Source organism: Rhineura floridana, chromosome 1 (genome assembly GCF_030035675.1).
Source record: "Rhineura floridana isolate rRhiFlo1 chromosome 1, rRhiFlo1.hap2, whole genome shotgun sequence".
In the NCBI taxonomy this organism is placed as follows: domain Eukaryota; kingdom Metazoa; phylum Chordata; class Lepidosauria; order Squamata; family Rhineuridae; genus Rhineura; species Rhineura floridana.
Window position 1 is genome coordinate 129,231,583 of NC_084480.1, and position 25,565 is coordinate 129,257,147.

Sequence of the window (25,565 nt, forward strand, 5' to 3'; positions counted from 1 at the left end):
AAAATAAATTCATGCATATTACAACAGAGTGCACACCCCAAGGAGTGGAATGATTTAAACTACAATGCCCAAGCTATTTTTTATTATCTACAGAGACAAACATTTCACCATAAAACCAAAATTTCGTTAGTATAATGCTACAGCAGTGTAAAATTTTGCACTCAGTGGAAAAAAGGAGATTTTGTGGATTGGTGAATTAGTTACAAATGGGTTTATACTGCAGATCAGCCAGCAGCATGGCAGTAGAGAGGGAAGTGGGGGAACAAAATATAATGGCAAAAAAAGGAAGAAAAAGGCTTAAATATCTGAATGCATTCGCTAAATATACCACCAGAATGGTTAACAGACAGAATAAATTTATGCACAGATGGGATTCCTTCATAGAAAACATCTTCTTCTTCTTGTTGTTATCTGCCTTCAGGTCTATTACGACTTATGGCGACCCTATGAATCAGCGACCTCCAAGAGCATCTGTCATGAACCACCCTGTTCAGATCTTGTCAGTTCACGTCTGTGGCTTCCTTTATGGAATAAATCCATCTCCTGTTTGGCCTTCCTCTTTTTCTACTCCCTTCTGTTTTTCCCAGCATTATTGTCTTTTCTAGTGAATCATGTCTTCTCATTAGGTGTCCAAAGTAGGATAACCTCAGTTTCATCATTTTAGCTTCTAGTGACAGTTCTGGTTTAATTTGTTCTAACACCCAATTATTTGTCTTTTTCGCAGTCCATGGTATGCGCAAAGCTCTCCTCCAGCACCACATTTCAAATGAGTTGATTTTTCTCTTATCCGCCTTTTTCACTGTCCAACTTTCACATCCATACATAGAGATCGGGAATACCATGGTCTGAATGATCCTGACTTTGGTGTTCAGTGACACATCTTTGCATTTGAGGACCTTTTCTAGTTCTGTCACAGCTGCCCTACCCAGTCCTAGCCTTCTTCTGATTTCTTGACTATTGTCTCCATTTTGGTTAATGACTGTGCTGAGGTATTGATAATCCTTGATATGTTCAATGTCCTCATTGTCAACTTTACAGTTACATAAATCTTCTGTTATTACTTGAGTCTTTTTGACGTTCAGCTGTAGTCCTGCGTTTGTGCTTTCCTCTTCAACTTTCATCAGCATTCATTTCAAATCATTACTGGTTTCTGCTAAGAGTATGGTATTGTCTGCATATCTTAAATTATTGATGTTTCTCCCTCCAATTTTCACACCTCCTTCATCTTGGTCCAATCCCGCTTTCCATATGATATGTTCTGCGTACAGATTAAACAAATAGGGTGATAAAATACACCCCTGTCTCACACCCTTTCCGATGGGGAATGGACCATTGGTCTCACCTGAAGGGTGATTTTCATAGGAGGTATGCCATCAAGCGGGTAACAGCTCCACCTATCGTCCGAAGGCAAGAATGTTTCTGAAGTCAAGACTAGGGGCGTCAGGCCCCTCCCACTCTCCAGTTCATTCACAGCTAGTCCAGGGAGAGATATCTAAAGATACAGGAAAAAAGGCCAACGGGCCTACCGGCAAGAACATAACATAATAGCAACATTCATACTAATATAACTCTAACGTAACCGTAATAGGAGTCTTGACTTCACTAATAAAAGTAACAAAATAGCGTAATAGGTATATATAAAATTTCTAAAACATTAAATATAAAACATAACAGGAATATATAAAACAATCCCCAAGACTATCTAGTCATCCAGGTTTCCTCCAACTGGGAGGGTCATGATGGCATACCTCCTATGAAAATCACCCTTCAGGTGAGACCAATGGTCCATTTTCCATAGGAGGTATGCCATCAAGCAGGATGTACCAAAGCAGCCCATAACAGGGAGGGACCACCCACAACCTAATCCTCATTAAGAACCTGTTGCAACACTCGTCTGCCAAAAGAGGCATCGGCAGAGGCATAACGGTCTATTTTATAATGCCTTATAAATGATGTGGGGTAGACCAAACAGCAGCTCTGCAAATATCGGCAACAGGAGCATTGGTAGCAAAAGCAGCCATAGTGGCCGCTGACCTGGTGGAATGAGCGGTAATGCTAGGTGGAATTGGAAGCTTGAGGGACTCATAGGCTAAGGTAATACATGCCCACAACCAGCGGGATAAGGTGGAATTAGTTACTTTATGCCCCATAGACCTTGGATGAAAGGATACAAACAAAGACTCGGTCTGTCGTATATCCTGAGTCCTAGACAACGAATGCCAAGCCTTCTCGAGAGGATGAGTGGGATTCGGACAAAATGATGGCAGAACAATGTCCTGGTTGCAGTGGAACACTGAATTGATCTTGGGACGGAAGGAAGGATCAGTTCTCAGCACAACAGAGTCCTTGTGAAAGACACAGAGGTGACGGGCAGAAGACAATGCGCCCAGTTCCGAAACACGTCTCGCAGAAGTGATCGCGATCAGGAACAGGACCTTGAATGACAACAGACGTAAAGGCACAGTCCTGAGGGGCTCAAACGGAGGTCGTTGTAAGGCCTGCAGCACCTTTGACAAACTCCATGAGGGAAAACGGTGAGCTACAGCTGGTGAGCGTAGAGCAGTGCCCCTGAGGAAGCGTTTGATGAACGGATGTGAGGCAATTGGGGCACCAGTAGAAGACACTGAAAGAACAGACGACAGAGTGGATGCATGTCGACGCAATGTGTTGGGTCTGAGTCCCATCATGAGGCCCCTATGAAGATATTGCAGCACTTGCTGTATTGTAGCCTGTGAAGGATCTAGGTGCTGAGTCTGACACCACCTGGAAAATGCCACCCAAGTATGTTGATATATACGGGTGGTGGATGGTCGTCTCGAGGCTAGGATAATGTCAATAACAGCATCAGACAGGCCTGCCAATCTCAAATGTCCCCGTTCAAAAGCCACGCTGTTAGGTTGAGCCAAGTGGGGTCCTGATGCCATACAGGGCCCTGGGATAGGAGGTCTGGCCTGACTGGAAGTGGCCAAGGATCCATCACCGACATTGTAAGGAGATCCGAGAACCACGGTCGACGGGGCCAATATGGTGCTATCAGAACCAGCTGTGCCCGCTAGCGTTGCGCCTTCCTCAAGGTTCTGGCTAACAGTGGAATTGGAGGGAAGGCGTACAATAGGCCAGCTGGCCACGGTAGTGACAAAGCATCCACCGCTTCCGCTGTCGTGTCCAGGTATCGTGCGAAGTACATGGGTAGCTGGCAATTGCAACTGGAGGCGAACAGGTCGACTGAGAATGCGCCGAACCGACTCTGGAGAAGATGGAAAACAGTCGGATGAAGTTTCCATTCTCCTGGGAAGACTTGTTGTCTGCTGAACCAGTCTGCTGTCACATTCCAAATTCCCCTGAGATGTTCTGCTTTCAGGGATTGTAGATTTTGTTCTGCCCAGTCGAAGATGAGGTGAGCTAAATTCTGCAGGGAACGGGGCCTCGTTCCCCCGTCTGTTTAAATGTGATTTGGCACACGTGTTGTCTGTTCGAATGAGAACATGGTCCAAGGGGAACAGAGACTGAAAATGGAGCAGAGCAAAGTAGACAGCCTTTAGCTCCAGCCAGTTGATGCTCTGAGTTTGCTCTGCTGTGTTCCAAACTCCCTGAACGAACTGGGAGTTGCAGTGAGCTCACCAGCCCAGGAGACTGGCATCTGTGGTAATGACAGTCCTGTGGGGTTCTCTGAACGGAGTGCCCTGGGTGAGATGTTGTACCCTTGTCCACCAGTGGAATGACAAGCGTAGTGTGGGTCTCAAGGGGATTGCTCGATGGTTTGAACTGGCAATGTCGTGCTGGAATGGCAGCAAGGCCCACTGTAGCTGGCGAGTATGAGCTCGAGCCCATGGCACAATATGGATGGTGGACACCAACATTCCGAGAGCCCTGGCGAGAAGCATGACGTCTGCAGATGTTTTGTGCATCAGAGATCTTGCGATGTCTGTGATGGCAGTTATGCAATCTGGGGACAGGAACACAGTCGCTTGCAGGGTGTCCAACATTGTCCCTAGATGCTGTAGACGTTGAGTTGGTTGTAGATGGCTTTTGTCGAAGTTGACTAGCCAACCGTGGGCCTGTAAGACATGGAGCGTGAGCGTTAGATGACGATGAGCCAGCTCCCTAGAACTCGCCCTTATTAGAAGATCGTCCAGATAGGGGTAGATATGGACCCCTTGAAGCCTGAGGTAGGCCACTAGTATAAGTAGCACCTTGGTAAATACTCTCGGGGCAGATGAGAGGCCGAATGGCATCGCTTGATATTGGAAGTGCTGGGTGCTGAAGGCAAAACGAAGAAATTTTCTGTGGGCTATGCAAATAGGTACATGGAGATACGCTTCCTTTAGGTTGATAGAAGCCAGGAAGTCACCTTCGTGCAGGCTGTCTGTGATGGAATCGAGGGATTCCATTTTGAACCTGTGATACTTTACAAAACGGTTAATGAACTTGAGGTCCAATACTGCCCTCCATGAGAGATCTCGTTTGGGCACGGCAAATAGGAGGGAGTACACCCCTTCCGACCTCTCAGCAGTGGGGACTGGCTCTATCGCCGCTATGTCTAAGAGGTGACGTATCGCAGTCTGCATGATGCAGTGCCTGGCTGGTGCCCTGGGACAAGGGGAGGGATGAAACTTGTCTGGAGGTATAGTCCAAAACTCAATTGCATATCCATAACAAAAAAGATCTCTGATCCAGGAAACCTGAGTCAGGCGTAGCCAATGTTCGCCGAACAGAAGCAGTCTGCCCCCAACTGGTATTGGATTAGTACTGTCTGCGCTGGCGAGACCCTCCCCTGTATGAGTACGTTGAGGAGCCTCTGCGGCCCTGGTACTGACCTCTACCCGGGAAGCGTCTATTCCAGCCTCCTCTGGAGGAGCGGAAATCATATGTTGGGAACTCGCAGCCTCGTCCCCCGGGCCGTGTTCCTCGAAAGGGCTGAGACGTGCAGTACGAAGTGAAACGTCGAAAAGGTCTGCGCTCGACGTTTCTGACGGTGGCCAAGACAGGCTTTTGAGTGTCCTTAGGGTCAACAAGCACTGCCTTTAGTGCCTCCTCGCCGAAAAGTAATGACCCGGCATAAGGTGCCCGTGATAGATTAACTCTGGCAGTCGAGTCAGCCTGCCAGTGACGAAGCCAGAGGGTCCGTCGGGCCACAACCTGAGCCACCGTGGCGTCGGCTATGAAAGCTGCTGTTTTGCACAATTTTATTAGCGATCTTCGCAGGGAAACAGGATCTGGATTGGAATCGTCGATGAGGTCGTCCAACCACATCATCGCTGCCCTGGCGAAAATAGAGGCTGATGTAGATGCACGCATAGAAAAGGCAATGGCCTCATGAGTCTTGCGTAAGGCAAAGTCCAGTCTCCGCTCAGTGGCATCGTTTAAATGAGATCCTCCTTCTCTTGGCAAAAGGGATCTGGAAACTAAGCTGGAAATTGGCTTGTCTATGCCAGGGACGGCCAGTTTGGTAGTAAAGTCCAAGGCCAAAGGATAAAGTCTGTCTGCAATGTTATTAAATCGGCGTGCTTGTAAAGGGTGAGACCATTCATCTTTGGCCAGTTTAGCGATGGGATCTGGCACAGGAAGATAGTTTTCTGCTGGGGGGGGATTTCAAGACCCTGGCCCCCTTTAAAGCAGGAGTGGTAGCTGCAGTTGGCGTGGATTGAAGGCCAAGGGTGTTCAACACTCTGCGCGCAAGGGGCTGGTAATCTGAGGCATTGAAGAGGCGATAAGTTGTATCCTGCTCATGTTCAGAATGGTCACTCCATGCGTCTCCTTCATCTTGCAGCGTGAATGCGGAGTCCTCCTCACAAGAGATGTCATCAACAAACCTGCCCCTGGCAATGTCAAACGGATTAGGAGAGCAGGATGAGTTCATCTCACTGTGTACAAATTGGTCCCCGCTATGGTGGGGAATAGCGGGAACTTGTGATGGTGACTGTCTCTGAGTGAAAAACGACAGCATGCCCTGAAGTTGTGAAATGAACTCATGGGACAGCTGCAGTCCCGGAGATGTAGACGGTTGCTCTTGGGTAAGCGGAAGTGCGGATGGGCCCACAGGCAGTGAATAAGAATAAGCGCCGGGTTGGGTGACCGTTGGTTGTTCGGGAAAACCAGGAAAGTCCTCCTCATCAGAGGAAGCAGCAGGAGAATGAAAAAGAGTAGTTAACTGTGCATGGGTTGACCCCTCTGGAACTGGAACAGAGACATAGCAGGGCCTTTTAGTTGTGCTGTGGCTGGAAAGGTGCTTAGTTTTGGCAACCGCTTTAGAGTGCTTATGTTTGACCGCCTTAGGTGGTTTAGGCTTGGTCGTCTGGTTTGTCTCTGGCTGTTGTTTCGGCTTGGTTGCCTGAGTTGTCTCTGGCTGTTCTGCCATCATATATTTTAAAGGGTAGCAGTACACGGCACACGACTGGGGCAGAATGCACAGACCCGAACAGGCGCAGTACACGGCACACGACTGGGGCAGAATGCACTGGCTGATGGCTAAGTACACTGCCACGATGGGGCAGAATGTACACTATGAACAGTCTTAGTACACGGCCACAGATGGGGCAGAATGCACGTCCAGATAGCTTGGCACAGTATCAACAGGCTTGGTACACGGCCACAGATGGGGCAGAATGTACAGATCAAGCAGCGGTGCACACTCCCAAGGCTTAGTACACGGCCGCGAGTGGGGCAGAATGTACAATTGGGGCAACCTGGTTAACAGCCACAGTCTTGGAACAGGAGAGATTTCTGTGTACTATAAGTCTATCTGCAGCATGCACACACACACAGGGAAGGTAGCGTTGAGACTTTAATATAACTGCTAGCCACAGCTCTTAGAGCTAGGTCCGCTGTTAAATCGGGAGAGACCAAACAATAAGGGAAAAAGAGAGCAAACAAAATGGCGCCCGTGGTAAGAGCGGGAAAATTATCAATCAAAATGGCGGGTACGTTGTACAATAACAACTGTAGAACGAGGCAGGAGCAATGAAATTTAAATTCAAAAATGGGGCGGCCGTAAGACGTTCTACAAACCGCGGGGCTGAGAACTTAGTTGCGGTTGTAGAATAAGGCAAGGAATACTCCGCTAACAGAGTCGATATAAGGGTCAAGCTGCAGACTGCAGAGACCGCCGCGGCGAGATCTAAAGCCACGAAATGGTCGGGAAGGCAGAGCAGTCCAACGACTAAGGTCCTCAGACGAGGGAGGAGAGCCGCAGCCGCAGGCTCTTGGAGCTGCTGCTGCCGCAAGCTCCGTAAATACTGAGACCGTCGCCTGAGTCAGACAGAACCGCAGCCGCGGCGTCTCAAAAAGGCCATAGCCTAAAACTGGTCACAAAAGGGATGGCGGGGTAAATCAGGGAGCTGCAGACGCAAGCTCCCGTTCGACCGCCGCTGAGGACAGAGAGACCCGCAGCCGCGGGGTCTTGAAAAAGCCGTTAAGGCAAAGGCTGGGCCCGCAAAAAAACGGCAGGGTAAGCAGGGAGCTGCAGTCGCAAGCTCCTGTGCGACCACTGCCTAAGAGAAAGAGAACTGCCGCCGCGGTCTCTCTAAAAAGCCGTTAGGAGAAAAGCTGGGGGAAAAAGGAACGGCCCAGGCAAGGGCGAAAAAACTCCCCCGCGAAAATCCCCAGTAACGGCGACACACAATGATTAGACAAGACAGAGGGAAGGGAACAAGGTGAGTATACACACAACAAAGGAAAATCCTCCGCACTCTGTCATACCATACAAATAACTTATCTAGACACTATGGCAATATATCTTGTACAGACGAAGGCAAGAATGAACTGGGGAGCGGGAGGGGCCTGACGCCCCTAGTCTTGACTTCAGAAACATTCTTGCCTTCGGACGATAGGTGGAGCTGTTACCCGCTTGATGGCATACCTCCTATGGAAAACTAATAGGTTTCTCCATATTCTGTCCTTACAGTAGCCTCTTGTCCAGAGTATAGGTTGCGCATCAGGACAATCAGATGCTGTGGCACCCCCATTTCTTTTAAAGCATTCCATAAGAAAACATCTTAGGCTGATTCAAATGCACAACGTCTTAGCTTGTGACAGTGGTGTTTCCCAGCTGGTTGCTGTTGGTTTAGAGCCACACCAACCTTTAGTAAAGTAGTTATGTATATACTACTACTACCACCACCACCACTACCACCATCACCTTTACTACTACTAATTATTATTAAATGTATTACCCACCTTCACCAGTAGGTCCCAGGGTGAATCACAATATAAAATACATTATTAAAATCAGTTTAAAACTAGTTACATTCACAACTAGAGAGGGTTTTAAAATATGTATCTCTCAAGTGCCAAAAGTCAGGGTGAAGAGGTGTGTATGTTTGTATTGATGCATATATATGTAAGCTGTAACACACATGCTATATGAATAAATAAGCGACAACATGCTAGTGTTGACTAGCTACTACTCTACGTCACTTTGATATATTGTGTTGTCTTTTTACAATTCAGAATTGCCCTTTCATTGGCAACCTTTCACTCTTTTGAATTAGAGGTACCATGAAATCTCAGCTGCTGCAGCATCCTCAACATTAGCCCCTTAACGAACCATGATGACATTATATAAGGCAGGTCTTAACCTCCCTCCAAGGATGTTATTACGATTTTGAGCAAAGGAAAAAAGAAAATGTGAACTTAGATGGATCTAGACAGCTGTCTCTTCTTTTGAGTATAAAAGGGAATTGGGATGTGAATTGGAGTGCAGATTAAAACGACCAGGAGCATAAAAGTAGTCCCTAAATAGGTTTACCATCTCTGCCAACAGTAAGGTAAGGAAATGAGCTGTGACACATCAAGTGAAAGGCCAGACTCTGCAAGGAGGTGTGTGTCTGCCTCACCTCTGGCTGAAATGCTTAAGCACAAAAGAGACCTAGAATCGCACTTTAGAAACTCCCATTAGAAAAGGCAAATCATGTGGTTAGAACAGATTATTGAAGTCTGAAGAAATTTGCCTGCTTTATTTGGATTGCAAACACCAAATGGCTTCTAAATATTGAGAATTGTTTTAATGGAAATTGTTACATTTAACAGTAAAAATGAAGGCATACATTTGTATGTGTAGGGGGGAAAGGCTCATTGCATTTCCAGTACAATATAGCAGATGAATCCTTGAATGAGGGCATGTCATCTCCATTTGCTTTTGCAGCTGGAACACTGGATGCACCTGACTGCTCTCTTTCAACTGCTTGTGTTTCATTCTCTGAAGTGCAAATTCAGGTTCAAGTTTTTAGACCCTTTTATCTTTTGTGCATAATCAGTTCACCCCTGGTTACAAAAATACTAGCAAATGAGGGTAAATGTGCACCTCATGCTCCTTGTATGTTTACAAGGAATTTCACCCCAGAATCAAGTTCAGGGGAAACCTGTTTTTCTGGCTTGCAACGGAAGTTGGATTTGGAGACTGCTGAATAGATTGTCCTTGTGATAACCATAACGCCACTTTCCCACTCCTCAGAACACTTTTTCAAAAGTAAAAGCCCGGCTAAAAATGTTAACACTCAAAGTGCCTACCAAATGTTTGATCAGCAAAATGCAAGATGATTGAGGAGGGTGGGGAATGCCAAAGTAGGCAACATGCCTGAAGCTTGGGTGGTAAGAGGTGCTCAGAATTTGATCTGGAGACTGTATGCGTGCTCTTTGAGGCACGAAGACAAGAGAAAGCAGTACTCGGCATACACAGAAAAACCTGCCCCCACTTCCTATTTCCTGGTATGCCTGTACATGCCTAGAAATTCTCAATAATGCCTGTGCTGCTTCTTTTTTCAAAGCTCAAGCACTATGCTTTCAGTGCCATGGAAGATGATTTTTAAAAAGGAAGCTTTTTAATTGGGCCTACAATGTTTGGGAATTTAGTCAAGTGTGCTCACCACTTTGGCTGCTGTGCCTCCATAATTTCTAAACAGGGATCCGCAAGGATTTCATCTGGTCCACTTTTCTAAGCGAATCAATCTGTTTCACACTTCCCAGACTAATACACATTTATCCTTCAAATTTTGCACTTCTCTGAACTTTTCCATACAATTGTTTTGCGCAAACAGCATGCCAAACTGCATACAAAAATGTATATTTTAGGTTAAAGTATGTACAAAGTATGTGAAAAATAGGACAAACTGCAAATTTTAATGCTTTTATAAAAATGCAGAAAAAAGATGCTATAAGGTTGAAAGGGCCTTATGAATGAACACTTGTGAACTAGAAGTAGACTGATCCATGCTATTTTTAAGTTCAGTGCTTTAATCCTGTACATCTAAACAAAATTATGCTTTCAGTTTGCTGATCTGAGTTACTTTTTATTTAGTGCTTCTTAGTCAAATTACTTTTGACTAATTAACTCGACCGGTATAGCTAGTGTAGTATAAATGAGACACCCAGTGTGGCATGGGCAGAGAGTAACTGCCTATGGAAACACATGTTCAAAATCCCAACCAGGTATGAAGTTTCAACTGGGTAGCCAGGGTAGCCTCTCATTTTCTCACTGTCAAGACTAACATAAGCCACCCTTCCCAGACAAGAATGACACTCAGAACTCCTCAGACAAACAAAGGTAGTAAGCCAATGTAGTATGGTTAGATAAATAAAAAATGTACATACGCTCTTCACAGAGACGCCCCATCCAACCCTCTGGGCAAGAGCACACATTTGGTTGCTCACAGATGCCTCCATTCTGGCATGGGAACCGACAAATAGCTGGAAAGGGGAACAGCATCAAGGTAGAGAACATGAGGCAGTTAAAACAGATTGTTCTAAACTGAATTCAAAGCATTCTTAGTACTAGGAGATGTCTAAGCAGCACAGACATATAAAACTTTCCCTGCTTGTAAGGATTACGTCTGGAATAGTATATTGGCTGAGACCCTAAATTAGTAGCCAGAAAGTCCTCAGCCACTGAATTCACTTTGTCAGGTTACAGTATCAGCCTGAGCTCCCCTCTCAATACAGAATTCTTTCCCATTTATTACATTTATATCCTTCTTTTCCCACAAGGAGCTCAAGGTAGGGTACTTTGTTTTCCTCTCCCCATTTTATCATCACAACAACCCTGTGATGTTTGTTAGGCTGAGAGAAGGTGACTGGCCCAAAGTTACCCAGTGAGTTTCATGGCTAAGTAGGGTCTCCCAGGCCCTAGAACAATACTCTAACCTGTGGTAGCTGATGTGGTATGCTCCACATGTTAATGAACTACAACTCCCATCATCCCTGACCATTGACCAATCTGGCAGGGGCTGATGGGAGATGTAGTCCAACAAATATCAAGCCAGCCTGCTCTAACCACTACACCACAGTGGGAATAATACTGGCTTCTTTTACAGAGCTGTTGTAGGTTCAGTTCAGGATTACTGAAATAATGTAGGTGCAGTGCTTAGAGCAATTAGGAACAGCAGGTCCTACATTTGCTGAAACATGCCATAAATATGTATACAGGTGCACATGCATATACAATGCTGCCCTCTGGTGGGTACAATGTTTGACTTACTTCAATCATTTTCAGTAGTTTATTAAAAAAAACAACCTTGTAACCAAACTTACACCCGTGCCAAAACTAAGAACTCCTGATGTTTGCCTGAAAAATTGCAGTTGAACTGTTGCGTACTATATAGTTTTTTCTAGCAAGGGTCCTACTCTGATTCGGACTAGGGAGAATTTCCAGGTGGATCGGGACCTGAGGGAGGGCTCTGAAAGTGAGGAGGATCTTGTATAAGTCCCCCTTGTGACTCCTCCCCCACCATGCCCCCAGAAAGCCCTATTTTCAGAGCTTCCACCAGATAGTGCTGGCAGGCTCCTAGCAGCACCAGGGCTCAGCTGTGGTGAACAGCTGCTGCTGGCACAGCCAGGAATCTGCAGCATCCAACTCACCCCAGCCTGGCGCAAAAGTGAGTTGGATTGCACCCTAAGTCTCACGCTGCACACACTCCATACATTTCAAGCACTTAAAGAGTATTTAAAGCACATGACACCCCCAAAAGAATTTGTTTATTTACAGTATTTATTGCATTTTTATACCACCTCTCCTCCAAGGAGCTCAAAGTGGTATGCATGGCTCCCCCCGTCTCCATTTCATCCTTACAACAACCCTGCAAGAATCCTGGGAACTGTAGTTTATCCCTCACAGACCTAAACTTCCCAGCATCCTTAAACTCCACCTCCCAGGATTCTTTGGTGAACATAATTTGTTTTATATATGCTTTAAATGTCTGATGTATACACAGCCTTACTTTTATGAACCCACTGTACAACTTCTGATTTATATTGAGCTAAATAGTAGTACGAATTTGGCACATAATCTTTGCTCAGAATCATTCCTAGATTAAAGTACTTGCACTTAAGAAAGAAAACTATGTTTTTATTTATAACATTCATATTAAATAATATGTCATTAATTGGGTTAGAATATATTATTTTCGCAGAGCTGGGGTATTTCTTAATACTCCTATTGAAGCTAAAGCTTTAGACGATCCATGTGAATCATAGATGCTGACTGCTTTCATGCAGCTTCTGATGTAGCTGAAAGGCTTCAGTGGTGGAGGTGTTTTTGTTATGCAAATAGCCTACATTATTTATAATACACTTCTAAAATTAAAAAAAAAAAGCTTTCTGTGACATGAATCAGGAAAACACAGACCTTTTCTGCCACTTACACCTTTAGTCCTTTTTCTATTACCCATTTTTTGGATGAACAATGCCCAATATTAACAGATACAGAGTTGTTAATTATGCAAAAAAAGATTACTATAATTTATTTTGTACATGCTCAATGTTTGCTGGATAATCCTACATACTCCCAAATTGTAGAATGCAGATGGATTGTGGTGATGCTCAGGCCTCATCCTTGTTAGCTCTTTCTTTGTACCTATCCCAGCACAGTAAAAGCCTGCAATGAGATCTACAGTGGTACTATACACTTACTTGGGAGTAAGCCCCACTGAATTCAGTAGACTTACTTCTGACTAAACATGCATAGGATTACTCTGTGTGTGGAGTTTTCACCAATCACCTTCTCATCACATGTTGTAACCCTACTGACCCATATTGTTATAGGAAAGCTATGGGTGATGCAGAGCAAGATCTAATGGACTGTTAATGTGGAGAACCCCTCCACCTTACACTCAGGCTATGAATATGTGTAAATAAACCATATATCATAAAGACACCTGTCTCTGCTGACCTTCTTTCCAAGAAAACCAAACCCTGGATAAGCACTGGCACCCCTGGAAGCTTCACACTGCTCAGAGATCATGGTGCACTAGCGATGGGATCCATTAGCAGGTGCTACTTCAAAAGGATTCCATCAACCTAACAGACAGTTATTGATTCGTGTTCATTCTTTGTCTGCTTTCTGCTGCTTTTACTGGTCTGATTTTCCCCTTCTCCAAAAATATTGATATTAATATAGATATTTTCTTTCCAAATAGATTTTGAAAGAAAATAATTGGTAATTTGAAAAAAAATATTGATAAAGGAAAGGAAAGCAGTTTCCCCACTGTGACTGAAGCTGGTCAGTTTTCATGTTAGCAAGCAAAGGAAAGGAAAAGAGGAAAGCAGCTTTCAGTGCCCCCCCCCCCCGAGTTAATGTGGGTGAGACTTTTTTCAGGCTTTTTCCCTCCTGCTTGGAAGATTGGATTGGAGTGTGTGTGTGTGAGTGTGTGTGTGTGAGTGTGTGTGTGTGTGAGAGAGAGAGAAAACAGTAAAAGAACAATATATTTGAGGGAATATTCAACGGGGGGGGGAAACCAGTGTTGGAGGAAAGCCACTGAAGTTTGGAGTAAACAGGATCTCTCCACAAAGATGGAGGATAGGCGGACCATTGAAAAATCTGGTGCTAAATCCGAATTTAGCAGAATTCTCACCTATCCCTAGGGTGCATGCAAAAATATTTTTGTGTTGAAGTCATGAAAGTTTTCTGGTTACAGGTCTTCCTATTTTACATGCAGTAAATGCAGTAATGTTGGTATAGCAACTAGAGATGCCACAGCATCACTTGAAGCACATGGTGCATGCTTTTTTTGTTGCTGATCCTTCATCCTCATGAGAAAATTGCCCAATATGCATAAAATTAAATAATTATGCCAGAGAACCTGCTTATATATGTCAGCTTGCAAATACAGGAGCAATATAGCAACATTCCAAACATATGGATGATGACAGGGAAAGGCTAGGGCAAGATTAAAATGTGGAAAGCAAATGGGTCCCTCACTTCAGGCTTGTCTCTTGTTCTTCAGTGTTTCATTCAGAACTCCCTAAAATGTCTATTAGACAAAATGGCTGTGAGATTATTTATTTATTTATTTTATTATTATTAGATTTATATCCCACCCTTCCTCTCAATAGGAGCCCAGGGCGGTAAACAAAAGCACTATAAACATTTTAAAACATCATAAAAACAGACTTAAAATACATTAAAATAAAACATATTTAAAAACATTTCTTTAAAAAAGCTTTAAAAACATATTTTATAAAAGAGAAAGGTTTAAAGACATAGTAAAAAGGAATTCCAACACGGACGCAGACTGGGACAGCTTAAAAGGCTTGTTGAAAGAGGAAAGTCTTCAGCAGGCAGCAAAAAGATAACAGAGATGGTACCTGTCTAATATTTAAGGGGAGATAATTACACAGGATAGGTGCTACTACACTAAAGGTCCATTTCCTATGTTGTGTGGAAAGGACCTCCTGATAAGATGGTATCTGCAGGAGGCCCTCACCTGCAGAGCGCAGTGATCGACTGGGTATATAAGGGATAAGACAGTCTTTCAGGTTTCCTGGTCCCAAACTGTATAGGGCTTTGTACACCAAAACTAGAACCTTGAACTTAGCCCAGTAGCTAACAGGTAGCCAGTGCAATTCTATCAGAAGAGGGGTGACATGTTGGTTCCCTGCCCAATGAGCAGATGCACTGCCGGATTTTGCACCAACTGCAGCTTCTGGATCAACCTCAAGGGCAGCCCCACATAGAGTGCATTACAGTAATCCAGCCTGGAGATTACCAGTGTATGGGCAACAGTGGTCAGGCTATCCCAGTCCAGAAACAGGCGCAACTGACTTACCAGCCGAAGCTGGTAAAAGGCACCTGGGCCTCGAGCGAAAAAGATGAATAGAGGAGCACGCCCAGACTACGGACCTGCTCTTTCAGAGGGAGTACGACCCCATCCAAAGCAGGCAACTGACCAATTATCCAAACTCGGGAACCACCAACCCACAGCGCCTCCGTCTTGCCAGGATTCAGACTCAGTTTATTGGCCCTCAGCCAGCCCACCACCAAGTCCAGGGCTTGCACAGCCTTTCCTGATTCAGATGTTACAGAGAAACAGAGCTGGGTATCATCAGCGTACTGCTGACACCTTGCCCCAGATCTCTTGATGACCACTCCCAAGGGCTTCATATAGATTTAAACAGCATGGGGGCCAAGACAGTACCCTGCGGCACCCCACAGCACAATGCCAGGGTACCGAAAGACAATCACCCAATCCTGTTCTCTGAAAACAACCCTGGAGATAGGATTGGAACCACTGTAAAACAGTGTCTCCAATACCCATCTCACCAAGTCGGCCCAGAAGGATAACCTGGTCAATGGTATCAAAAGCCACCGAGAGATCAAGTAAGAATAACAGGGTCACACTCCCCTGTCCTTCTCCCGATAAAGGTCATCCATCAGGGCGACCAAGGAAAATTCAGTCCCATAACCAGGCCTGAACCCAGATTGGAATGGGTCAAGATAATCTGTTTCATCCAAGAGTACTTGCAATTGCTGCACCACAACCCTCTCAATCACCTTCCCTAGGAAGGGGGTATTTAGAACTGGTCAGTAGTTGTCACAAACCAATGGGTCCAGGGTGGGCTTTTTCAGGAGCGGTCAGATCACTGCCTCTTTCAGAGCAGCTGGAACCACTCCCTCCCACAATGATTAGTTGACCACACCCTGGATCCACTCGGTCAACTCCCCTCAGCAAGCTTTAATAAGCCAAGAAGGGCAAGGGTCGAGAGGACACGTTGCTGGTGCACCGTCACAAGCACCTTGTCCACGTCATCAGCATCAACTGAAACCATTCCAAAGAAGATGTCACACTGGACACCTCAATGGGGACTACAGCAGATGTGAATGGGGCATCAAATTTGCTATGGAGGCGAAAAACTTTACTCTCAAAGTGCCTTGCAGACAATTCACAGTGGGCCTCTGAAGGGCCTAAAACTCAGTTTCCTGGAGCTGATGTCAACAGACCCTAACAATATGGAAAAGTTCCACTGGATGGCTACTTGAGGATTTGATAGTGGCAGATAAGTAGGCCTTCATTGTTGCCCTCACTGCCGCACAGTAATGATGTTTTACGTGTGCCCGATCAGCCTCACAGCACGTCTTTTGCCACTTGCATTCTAGCCTTCATCCAGCCTGTTTCATTGCCCTTAGCTCACTGGTGTACCAAGGCACAAACCAGGGTCCACAATGCCGGTGAGGGGGCTCAGGGGCAACCGTGTCAAGAGCCCGATGCACCTCGCTGTTCCACAGTGTGACAAGGGCTTCAACAGGGTCACCTGCTCTATACACTGGGAACTCCACCAGGGCATTCAAGAATCCTGTGGATTCCATTAGTCTCCGGGGACGGACCATCTTCATCTGTCCACCATAGCTGCAGGGAAGGATCGGAGCCATAAGTCCAAACTTCACCAGGAAGTGGTCTGACCATGACAGTGGGATGACATCCCCCCCCCATCTCCAGACCACCCCTTCCTCCATCTGGAGCAAAATCCAAGTCAAGGGTGTGGAGCAAAATCCAAGTCGAGAATGTGCCCTGCCCTATGAGTCGGGCCGGTGACAACTTGAGACAGCCCCATGGTTGTCATGGAGGCCATGAAATCCCAAGCCAGAACACTAGAGGCAGCCTCAGCATGGACATTGAAATTACCCAGCACTATTGTTCTGGGCTCCTCCAATACCACAGCAGAGATGGCCTCTGCCAGCTCGATCAGAAAAACTGCCGAGCAGCAGGGTGGACAGTATGCCAGCAGCAACCCTAGTTTCCTGTCTCCTTGGCCCAACATCAAGAGAAGGCCCTCACAGCCAGCTCCAAGACAGAGTGGTTTCCTGGCGATAGAGAAGGAAGTTCTCTAGACCACAGCAACCCCCCCCCCAGTCCCTGCAGCCTGTGCTGGTGTTGCACCGAGTATCCAGGTGGACAAAGCTGGGTCAAATCAACTCCTCCCAGCTCACCCACCCAGGTCTCAGTAATGCACACCAAATCGGCACTTGCATCCATGATCGAATCATGGATGAGTGTGGTCTTATTGTGCACCAATCTGGCATTAAACAGCAGCACACACAGCCCAGTGGGCACAGCAGATGAGCAGCGAGGAACCCATCTATGAGAGGAGTGGGAGCGAGGAACAAGGCATAGATAGCCTTACCCTTGTCTTCTGTGGTAGTTCACCACCTCCCCATGGGCATACCTGCCTCTACCCATGATCACTGAAATTGGGGTGGCATCACCCATATTCCTCCTTACTAAGACTTCTCCTTAACACCTGATATGGACCCAACAAGACCCCACCATCAAAACCTACCTGAGCCAATTATCCCAGTAGGCTTCTGCAAGAATTGGGAACTGTCAGACCCATTCAATATCTTTTACACAGGGCACATCTACTCCCCCCCCCGTCTCACACCCAGGGAGGGCCAGCCTTCTGCCACTTACAGACTGTCACTCTGCAGGCATCTGGCAACTTTCTCCTATTGTTCAGTTCACTGCACAGGCTCTCACCCTGTGCAGGAACTACACATGTGCCATACACCCTCCCCGTTACCAATCTCCTCTAGATTAATGGTTAAATTTTTTTAAATTTTTTTTTAAAAAATACTCTTCTAAGCATCTAACTATTTCAGAGCAACAACAATGATGGCAAGAGTTAACTTTGGGATTCATAGTTTGCATTTCTGGGATACTAATAAATGGTGGGCTAGATGTGTATATTTGGATATATGCTAAATGTAAGATGCTCAACCATTCTGATGAGCTGAACCATTTCGTTTATTGTAGAACCTGGTTCCTACAACTGGTTTGGAATTCCTTGCAAAGGGAGAAGACAACAAATCACCTGCAGGGGTTGGAAGTGGTGCTACTCTGGGACAGAACTGCTGGAAGACAAGCAGAGGGTGGCCGTTTTCACATTCTCTCAAACCAAAACAAGCACCATGCAAGCAGCAGCTGGAGGAAGCAGCTGCTCAGTTCCTGTCTGAAAACAGCCAAGCAAGCCCTGTTCCTAGGCAAGGAAGTGGAGGGAGGGTGAAAGGATGCGGGTAGCAGATTGCTGAATTCCAGGGGGGTAGCTGTTTTAGTATGTTCTAGCAAACACAATTTGGAATACACATATCTAGATGTATTAACCATGGTATACTGTCATGGGCTTTTGTGCATCTGATGAAGCAGTTTCACCAAAGTTGATAGAGCCATACATTAGTTAGTCTCTTCACCCTGATCCACAGATTCTTGGGTACCGCAGCAGGATATATAAGCAGTTGTGTCCAAGAATCTCCACGCACTCAGCAACCAAACTGGTGGTTGGCATGGGTTTGTTGGGTGTTTGTGTGTGTACATAAGGAAGAGGAATACTGGTCTGGAAGCTGCCCCCTGCCCCAAACATTTGAGACACACTGAGCTGGAGTGCCATGGTGATTTTCCTGAGCTATCCTGACAAAACTGAAACATGACTGCAGTTCCATACATCTTCTTCCCAGCTTCCAGTAATGTCTAGGTGAAAACAACATGTGACATCATGTAATCAAGCTGTGTGTTAGCTGCAGCCACCCAGCCAGCCAATTAGGCAAGGATGGAAAGGAACACACACATAATGTCATATTACATGTTGCTTTAGGTGTAACTTAGACATTGGTTTGGAGGTACAGTGGCAGCTCCCAGTTTTAGCTAGACCCATAGCTAAATAGAGGGGGGAAATTATTCTATTATTAAGTTTATATCACACTTTTCATCCAAGGACCTCAAATGGTTCTCCCCCTTTTCATTTTAAGGAATAAGCAACACAACAGTGAAGGGGGGGAAGTTTTAGGCTGGAGTGACATATCTAGTAAAGCAATGTCTAACAATCTGGTTTCAGAGCCTAGGCCAAACTATGCAACACTATTATTATTATTAATAATAATGACTGTATTAGATAGGGAAATCATATGGGAAATTCTTTTCAGAGGACAGCTATAACACAACAGCTACATGTGCAGAATGCCCCTCCCTTACACAGTTGTTATAGCAAATGCCTGTTTACCTTTGCAAGCTGGTGGTGTCGTCCAGGTTGCATTCTCTAAACAAACACTTCTAAGGGAGCCCTCCAGCATGTACCCGCTATAGCACGAGTAGGTCACCACGTCTCCATATTGATAAAATGTTCCACGGACCAAAGCATTTTCTACATGAGGAGGTGGCCCACAAGATATCTCTACACAGAAACAGTAACAAAGCTGTGATTAAATGGTAAACTGGTTCACAATTTGACACTGAAAAACATATTCAGGGCTTGAGAGCTGGAAAAACAGTCACTGGTAACTCTAAATACAATCTTTGAATCTGCGCAAAGACTTCAGCGTGTGAACATACAAGCATGTCTGACATACTATTTTTTTGTCTAGGCAGAAATCAACCAACCTGACATCTTGTTGTGTATGGAGGCGGGGGGGGGGATTTTGTTTTATCCTCAATGATTTTTCAGTTACAGTTCCCTTTTCCTATTCTATAAAACTGAAAGAAGTGAAGGGGAGGGAATGAAGATAAAGGAGGATGCATTCAGCACAATGGGAGACAGATGAACACTTGAATCTATGCCAGGCTCTGACTAATATTGGCTGCATACACACCAGACCTTTAAATCACATTCCCAGCCCAAGAATTCTGGGAACTATAGTTTACCCCTCAAAGACCTAGAATTCCCAGCACCCTTAACAAATAACAGTTCCAATTATTCTTTTGGAGGGTGATTTAAACGTTTGGTGTGTATGCAGCCATTGCTCCACAAATCTGGGAGGCAGGAATCTTTCCTATAGAGTAAGACTGGGAAATTGGATCTAGTCAGTGGGCCAGATCCTTATCTCCCCTACTTGCCACACGACAAATTTGACAGGTGGGACATGGCACTTTTGAAGCCCCTTACTAGGCCTGCAGGCTGGAGGTTTCCCACCCCTGTAATACAGAACTTTAGCCCAGAGCTCCTGGAGTTCTGCCACTTCTGGCAACTATTTCTACTGTTCGTTGGGCTGGGCTGGCCCTTTATATATATGTCAAATCTGGCCCTAATAAGGAAGATTATGGTCCTGATGGAAGTGTAGAGACCAAGACCAGGTTCCAATGATACAAGAGGATACAAAACAATATTAATTTCACTTGCATAATAACCAAAATGCAAAGCTGAGCCATCACAGGCTGTCACTCAGATCACTATTGACACCAATTGATAATTGATAATCAGCACTTTTATTATGCAAACAGGAATCAATACAGAGTAGCCTACAAAATCTTTTACTTGGTTCTGTGTTCTGGCTTCATTGCAAAGACTAGCTTGATAGTGAAAGCCATTTTCAGTCGAAAGTACTTTTCATTTACCGTACTTACTTTCACATTTAGCTCTAGTTGGAGTCCATGCCTCATCAGAATTACAGGTAATGACAGATTGCCCTCGAAGTTGATAGCCCTGTCTGCATTTTATAAAGACTTTTTGCCCAACATAAAAAGTTGTCTCTGATAAGAGAGCATTTTCTGGGATGATAAAAGGCATAGGGCATGGATTTGCTGTTTAATCATATGAAGAGAAAAAAAAAGATAGGTATTTAAAAAAAACTGACATCAAACTTCTTTCCTTACTTAATTAAATTACACTGCCATAGGAAATAATATTTCTGTTTACTCCATTATTTAACGTAAACTACCTGCAATTGTCAGTTCCATACAGTCTTCCTCAAATGCTTTTCTTTCTTTCTCAACAAAATGCAGCTATATTTTAAGAAAATCTGCAGCAAAAGACAGGAGCAGGGAAGAGCTCCTTCACCTTTCTCCTGTAATAGCCCTTTCTCTGCTAAAAATCCCTCCAGCTGTTTTTCCCTCTGTAAGTGAAAACAGAAAATATATTGGTACCTGCATCTTTTTCCCTGAAAGGGAAACAGCAGCTTGAAGAGGAAGCAGTTTTTAAAAGAAAAAACACCAGAGGCAAAAGAGTTAAGATTGCCTCTCTTTTTGCACAGGGTTTCTGCTGAAGACTGAAAATTCTGCAGCTGCATTTTGTTGAAAAAAAAGGGTGTCTGGGAAAACTAGTGAACATCATGTAATATCACAGCATTGGTCAGGGGTCCGAGTACTTTTGCAAGGTGCTGTATATGTCAACAAGAAATGGCCTCACCTTTCCTGCCAACAAGAGAGGTGGCACCGTGCATGGAATTCGCCTTTTGCTGATGCAAAAGCAGATCTCCTGAAGACATTTTTAAGACTTAAAAACAGCTGCAATATGAGCCAGGTGGCTGAGGGAAATCGCACCTAACCCCAAACTTCCTGTGAGCCCACTGGGAAAAAAAGAGACAGGCTTTTCCCCCTAGGAACAAAATCAGCTCCGGAAGAATATAAAAATTAATTAACTTAAAAGATTTAGATACCACCCTTTAGCAAAGTTTCCAGAATAGTTTACAAAAACCAAGATAAATGCACAAATAAAACAGCACTAAGAAAAGAAAAATACATTAAAATGCCTGGTAGAGGGAAAATGCCTTTGCCTGGCACTAAAAGGATAACAATACCAGAACCTGGTGGGCCTCTTTGGGGAGGAATACCACAAACAAGTTGCCTCCACTCAGAGGCTGTGTCCCTACCTGCTTGACCCCCAGATGCTCCCACCACCAGCAGACGGCCCTAAATATGACCTTAAAGCAGGTTGCTATGGAAGCAGGCATTCCTTCAGCCATACAGGGCTTTAAAGGTAACCACCAGCACTTTGAATTGTGCTCAGAAATGGACCAGGGGACAGTCAAGTTCTTTCAGAACCAGTGAGATATGTTTTCACCAACCAGCCACGGCCTTGTGGAAAAATTGCAATGTGTTTTTTACTTGAGTTTAGATCTCTGTCCCTTTTGCTCGTTAATGTTTATATCCCCCCCTCTTCACACTAGGATTGGTATAAAACAGGTTTGGGAAGAGCTGGAGTCATATATTATAGAATTAGAATCTAAATCTCCTAGAGGTCATATAATCTTAATGGGGGGTTTTAATGCAAGAATTCAACCTAATAATAACATACTTTTTTCATCTGGTATTTGGGAGGAAATTGATATGAAGAATTACATCTTTAGCTATGACAGAAGCACCAAATATCTTAAAGTGAATTTTGGTGGTATATGCTTGACACAAATGCTGGGGCGACTCGCGCTCTCAATCATGAATGGAAATCATATTTTCGATGATTGTGCTGAATTTACATATGTATCTGGGCATGGAAGTAGTGCGGTTGATTATGTGTTGATTTCCCATTCTCTTTCTAGCCTGGTTAAAGACTTTTTGATAGGAGATAGGCTTGATATTGATCATTTACTCCTTAGTCTTACTATTGTAATTTTTAAAACTTAGGCATAAGAGACTATATTGGTCTGAAGAAATAAATACTAAGGTTATTAGTTTATTAAACTCTCCTGAGGGGGAAGAACTGAAAAGTTCCATCTTCAGAACTACAGAAATTTCTTCTGCTCTAAATTCTTACCTGTTACTGATTTCCCTTCTGAAACCTGTTTTAAGTCTGAAACAGTTCACCTCTAGACCTATATAGTACAACAGTGTCCCTAAGTGGTTCGACAAGGAGTGCCAGGTAGTAAAAAAACAACTGAGAGATGTGTATATTCAATATAGGAAGGAAAATTTTAAAGTCCTAGCCCAAAAATATCTGCTTAAAAAGCAACGTAAAGCTCCTTCCGTCAGCAGGTGAAAACTTTTTTATTCCGAAAGGCTTTTGGAATTGTTGGTTCCTAAGGATGGGGTTGAAGAGGGTGTTGTATTGTTTTACTGTTTTATCTATACTATTTTAAATTGAGTTTGAATTACTCCAATTGTATATTTAAATGGTTTTATGATTGTGCATAGTTTAATTGTAGTCTAATGTAGCTTTTTTGTATGCTTATAAGTTATATGTACTTTTATATTTGGAAGCCGCCTTGAGTTCCAGTCCTTGGAAAAAGAGTGGGATAATAACAACAACAACAACAACAACAATAATAATAATTACTGCTAACCCAAAAGAAAAAACAAGGAATCCAAAATGGGTGGAAGGCACTGATTGATTCTTCATTAAATAACAACTCTAAACTTTTTTGGGCTTTGGTACTGGTGCCTTGGGCACCACATCAAGCTCAGTTAGCTGTAATATCCCTGCTGACATTTGGGAGCGGTACTTTTCTGAAATGTTTGTGGAAGTTAGGGAACACTCAACAGTTGGTTCTTTTTTTTAAAGATCTTAACAATTTGCTAACAAGGTCTCCAGTTACACAGTCTGATATAAAATCTCTCATTATCCATCTCAGATCAGGAAAGGCTCCGGGAACCAATTTAACAGTCCTTGAAATCTTGAAGGCAAATATAGCCTGGTGGGCTCACCTCTTGGCAAGTCTACGCATATTAACAATACTGGTCTTTTTCCTTTAGCATGGCTAGAGGCCATCATGATACCAATCTTTAAAAAAGGGGACAGGGAAGATCCATCAAACTAGACCTATCAGTCTGTTATCGATAGTGGGTAAGTTTTATGTTAGTTATTTGAATTTGTGGCTTGCCTCTTGGATAGAGGATGAGGATATTTTGGGAAATGAACAGGCAGGCTTCAGAAAGGGTAGATCTACTATCGATCATTGTGTAGTCTTAAATCATTTGGCCGAGAAATATATGAATTCATTTGGAAATGGATTGTTTACTGCATTCATAGATTTGAAGTCTGCTTTTGATTCAATCCCAAGAGATAAATTGTGGGCTAAATTGCTTCATTCTTCTATTGATAAGAGATTGTTTTATCTTATTAAATGTCTCTATCAACGCACTTCACTTTGAGTAAGGTGTGGATTAGAAGGTAATCTGACAAATGCTATTTCTGTTACTAAGGGAGTTAGTTCATCAAGGTTGCATATTAGCCCCTTCTTTATTCAATCTTTACCTAAATGATTTGACTGGATATTGTTTAGCATCTGATTTTCATCCCCCAAAGTTGGCAGAGACCAAATGCTCTATTATTATATGCGGATGATGCTGTGCTTATGTCCCTATCAAAAATAGGACTTAAGTGTTTACTACGTGTTTTTATGGCCTATTATAAGGATAATTTTCTAACAATCAATTTTAGTAAAACTAAGATTATGGTTTTTTCTAGGCGTGTTCAGTCAAATAAGTGGATAATTGACGGGCAACATATAGATCAAGTCAAGCAATTTAAATACATGGGTATTGCATTTTTTTCTACTCTTTCTTGGGCTACCCACAGAAAATATACAGTGCAGGTAGCTGAGAATACTACCAAGACAGTCTTTCTCTTTTTCTATACAAAGGGGGCCCAATATATTCCAGCAGCCATTCAGGTATTTAAGGCTAAAATTCTGCCCCAGTTATTGTACAGTGTTCCAATTTGGATCCAGGGATTTAATCCAGTTGTGGAAAGTGTCCTCTCAAAATTCCTGAGATCTTTACTTGAAATGCCAAGGTGTGTTACAGCTGTGGGTTTACGACTTGAGGCCGGCCTTGTTTCCACTGAATGGTCCCTTGCTTTTAGATATTGGCTCAAGGTTGTTTTTAGCGATCATTCTTTAGGATATTTAAATCTTCTTTTGAACGATATTTATACCAGTTCTTGGTTTAATTTTTTTGTTGTTAAATTGCATTAGGTTTTTCTTTTTATTTCATTCACACACAAGACTTCAGGACTATTACATTCATTTTAGATCAAAGAATTAAGGATATTGATTTTCAATTTTCTGTATCAAATGCATGTAAGATATGTCCCAAACACGCTAATTATTTGGAGAATTTAACTATCCCTAAGTATCGCCATGACTTTTCCAGAGCCAGGTTTAATTGTTTCTCTTCTGCTCTACTGGAAGGGCGGTACCAAGGTGCCCCTTATGCAGATTGGCTGTGTCCCTGTGATGAAGAATCACTGTATTACATGTTTTTTGTATGTAACTTTTATAGGGAGGATTGTAATAGATTACTTGGCCCTATTATGAGGAACTTTCCTGGTAGGTTGCTGGACTGGTTTCTGAAATATTTCTTGGCTGATTCTAACAAGTCTAGAACAGAGACAGTGGCCAAGTTCCTCCTTTCTGCCCAAAGGAGTTCTAAGAGGATTCTTTTTTCTTAACTGTCAACTGATACTTCTTTTATGCTGTACTTTTATATTCCTGTATTTTAACTATTTTGATGCTGTATTGATCATTTTACTTGAATGGGTAAACAACAAACAAAATTTTAAAAAATTGCAAATTGCAGAAATGTGGAGAACTGAATTTAAGATTGGAAAAATGAGAAACTGAGAGAACCAAAACTGACAAATTCTTCTATCCCTATTGATTA

At 43.7% G+C, this 25,565-nt stretch overlaps 1 protein-coding gene across 2 annotated transcripts in view; it reads right to left on the bottom strand.

The window, feature by feature from the left end:
* Positions 1-25,565, bottom strand: part of SVEP1 (sushi, von Willebrand factor type A, EGF and pentraxin domain containing 1) — a 187,626-nt gene that overhangs the window by 9,276 nt on the left and 152,785 nt on the right. Inside the window, exons 45-47 of one of the 2 annotated variants that reach the window (XM_061631871.1) lie at positions 20,595-20,771; positions 19,258-19,428; positions 10,588-10,683 (exon numbers count right to left, since the gene is read on the bottom strand). In XM_061631871.1, the coding sequence (XP_061487855.1) occupies positions 10,588-10,683; positions 19,258-19,428; positions 20,595-20,771 (444 nt within the window). The remainder of the gene's footprint in view (positions 1-10,587; positions 10,684-19,257; positions 19,429-20,594; positions 20,772-25,565) is intronic. The other variant, XM_061631879.1, reaches the window with a different exon arrangement.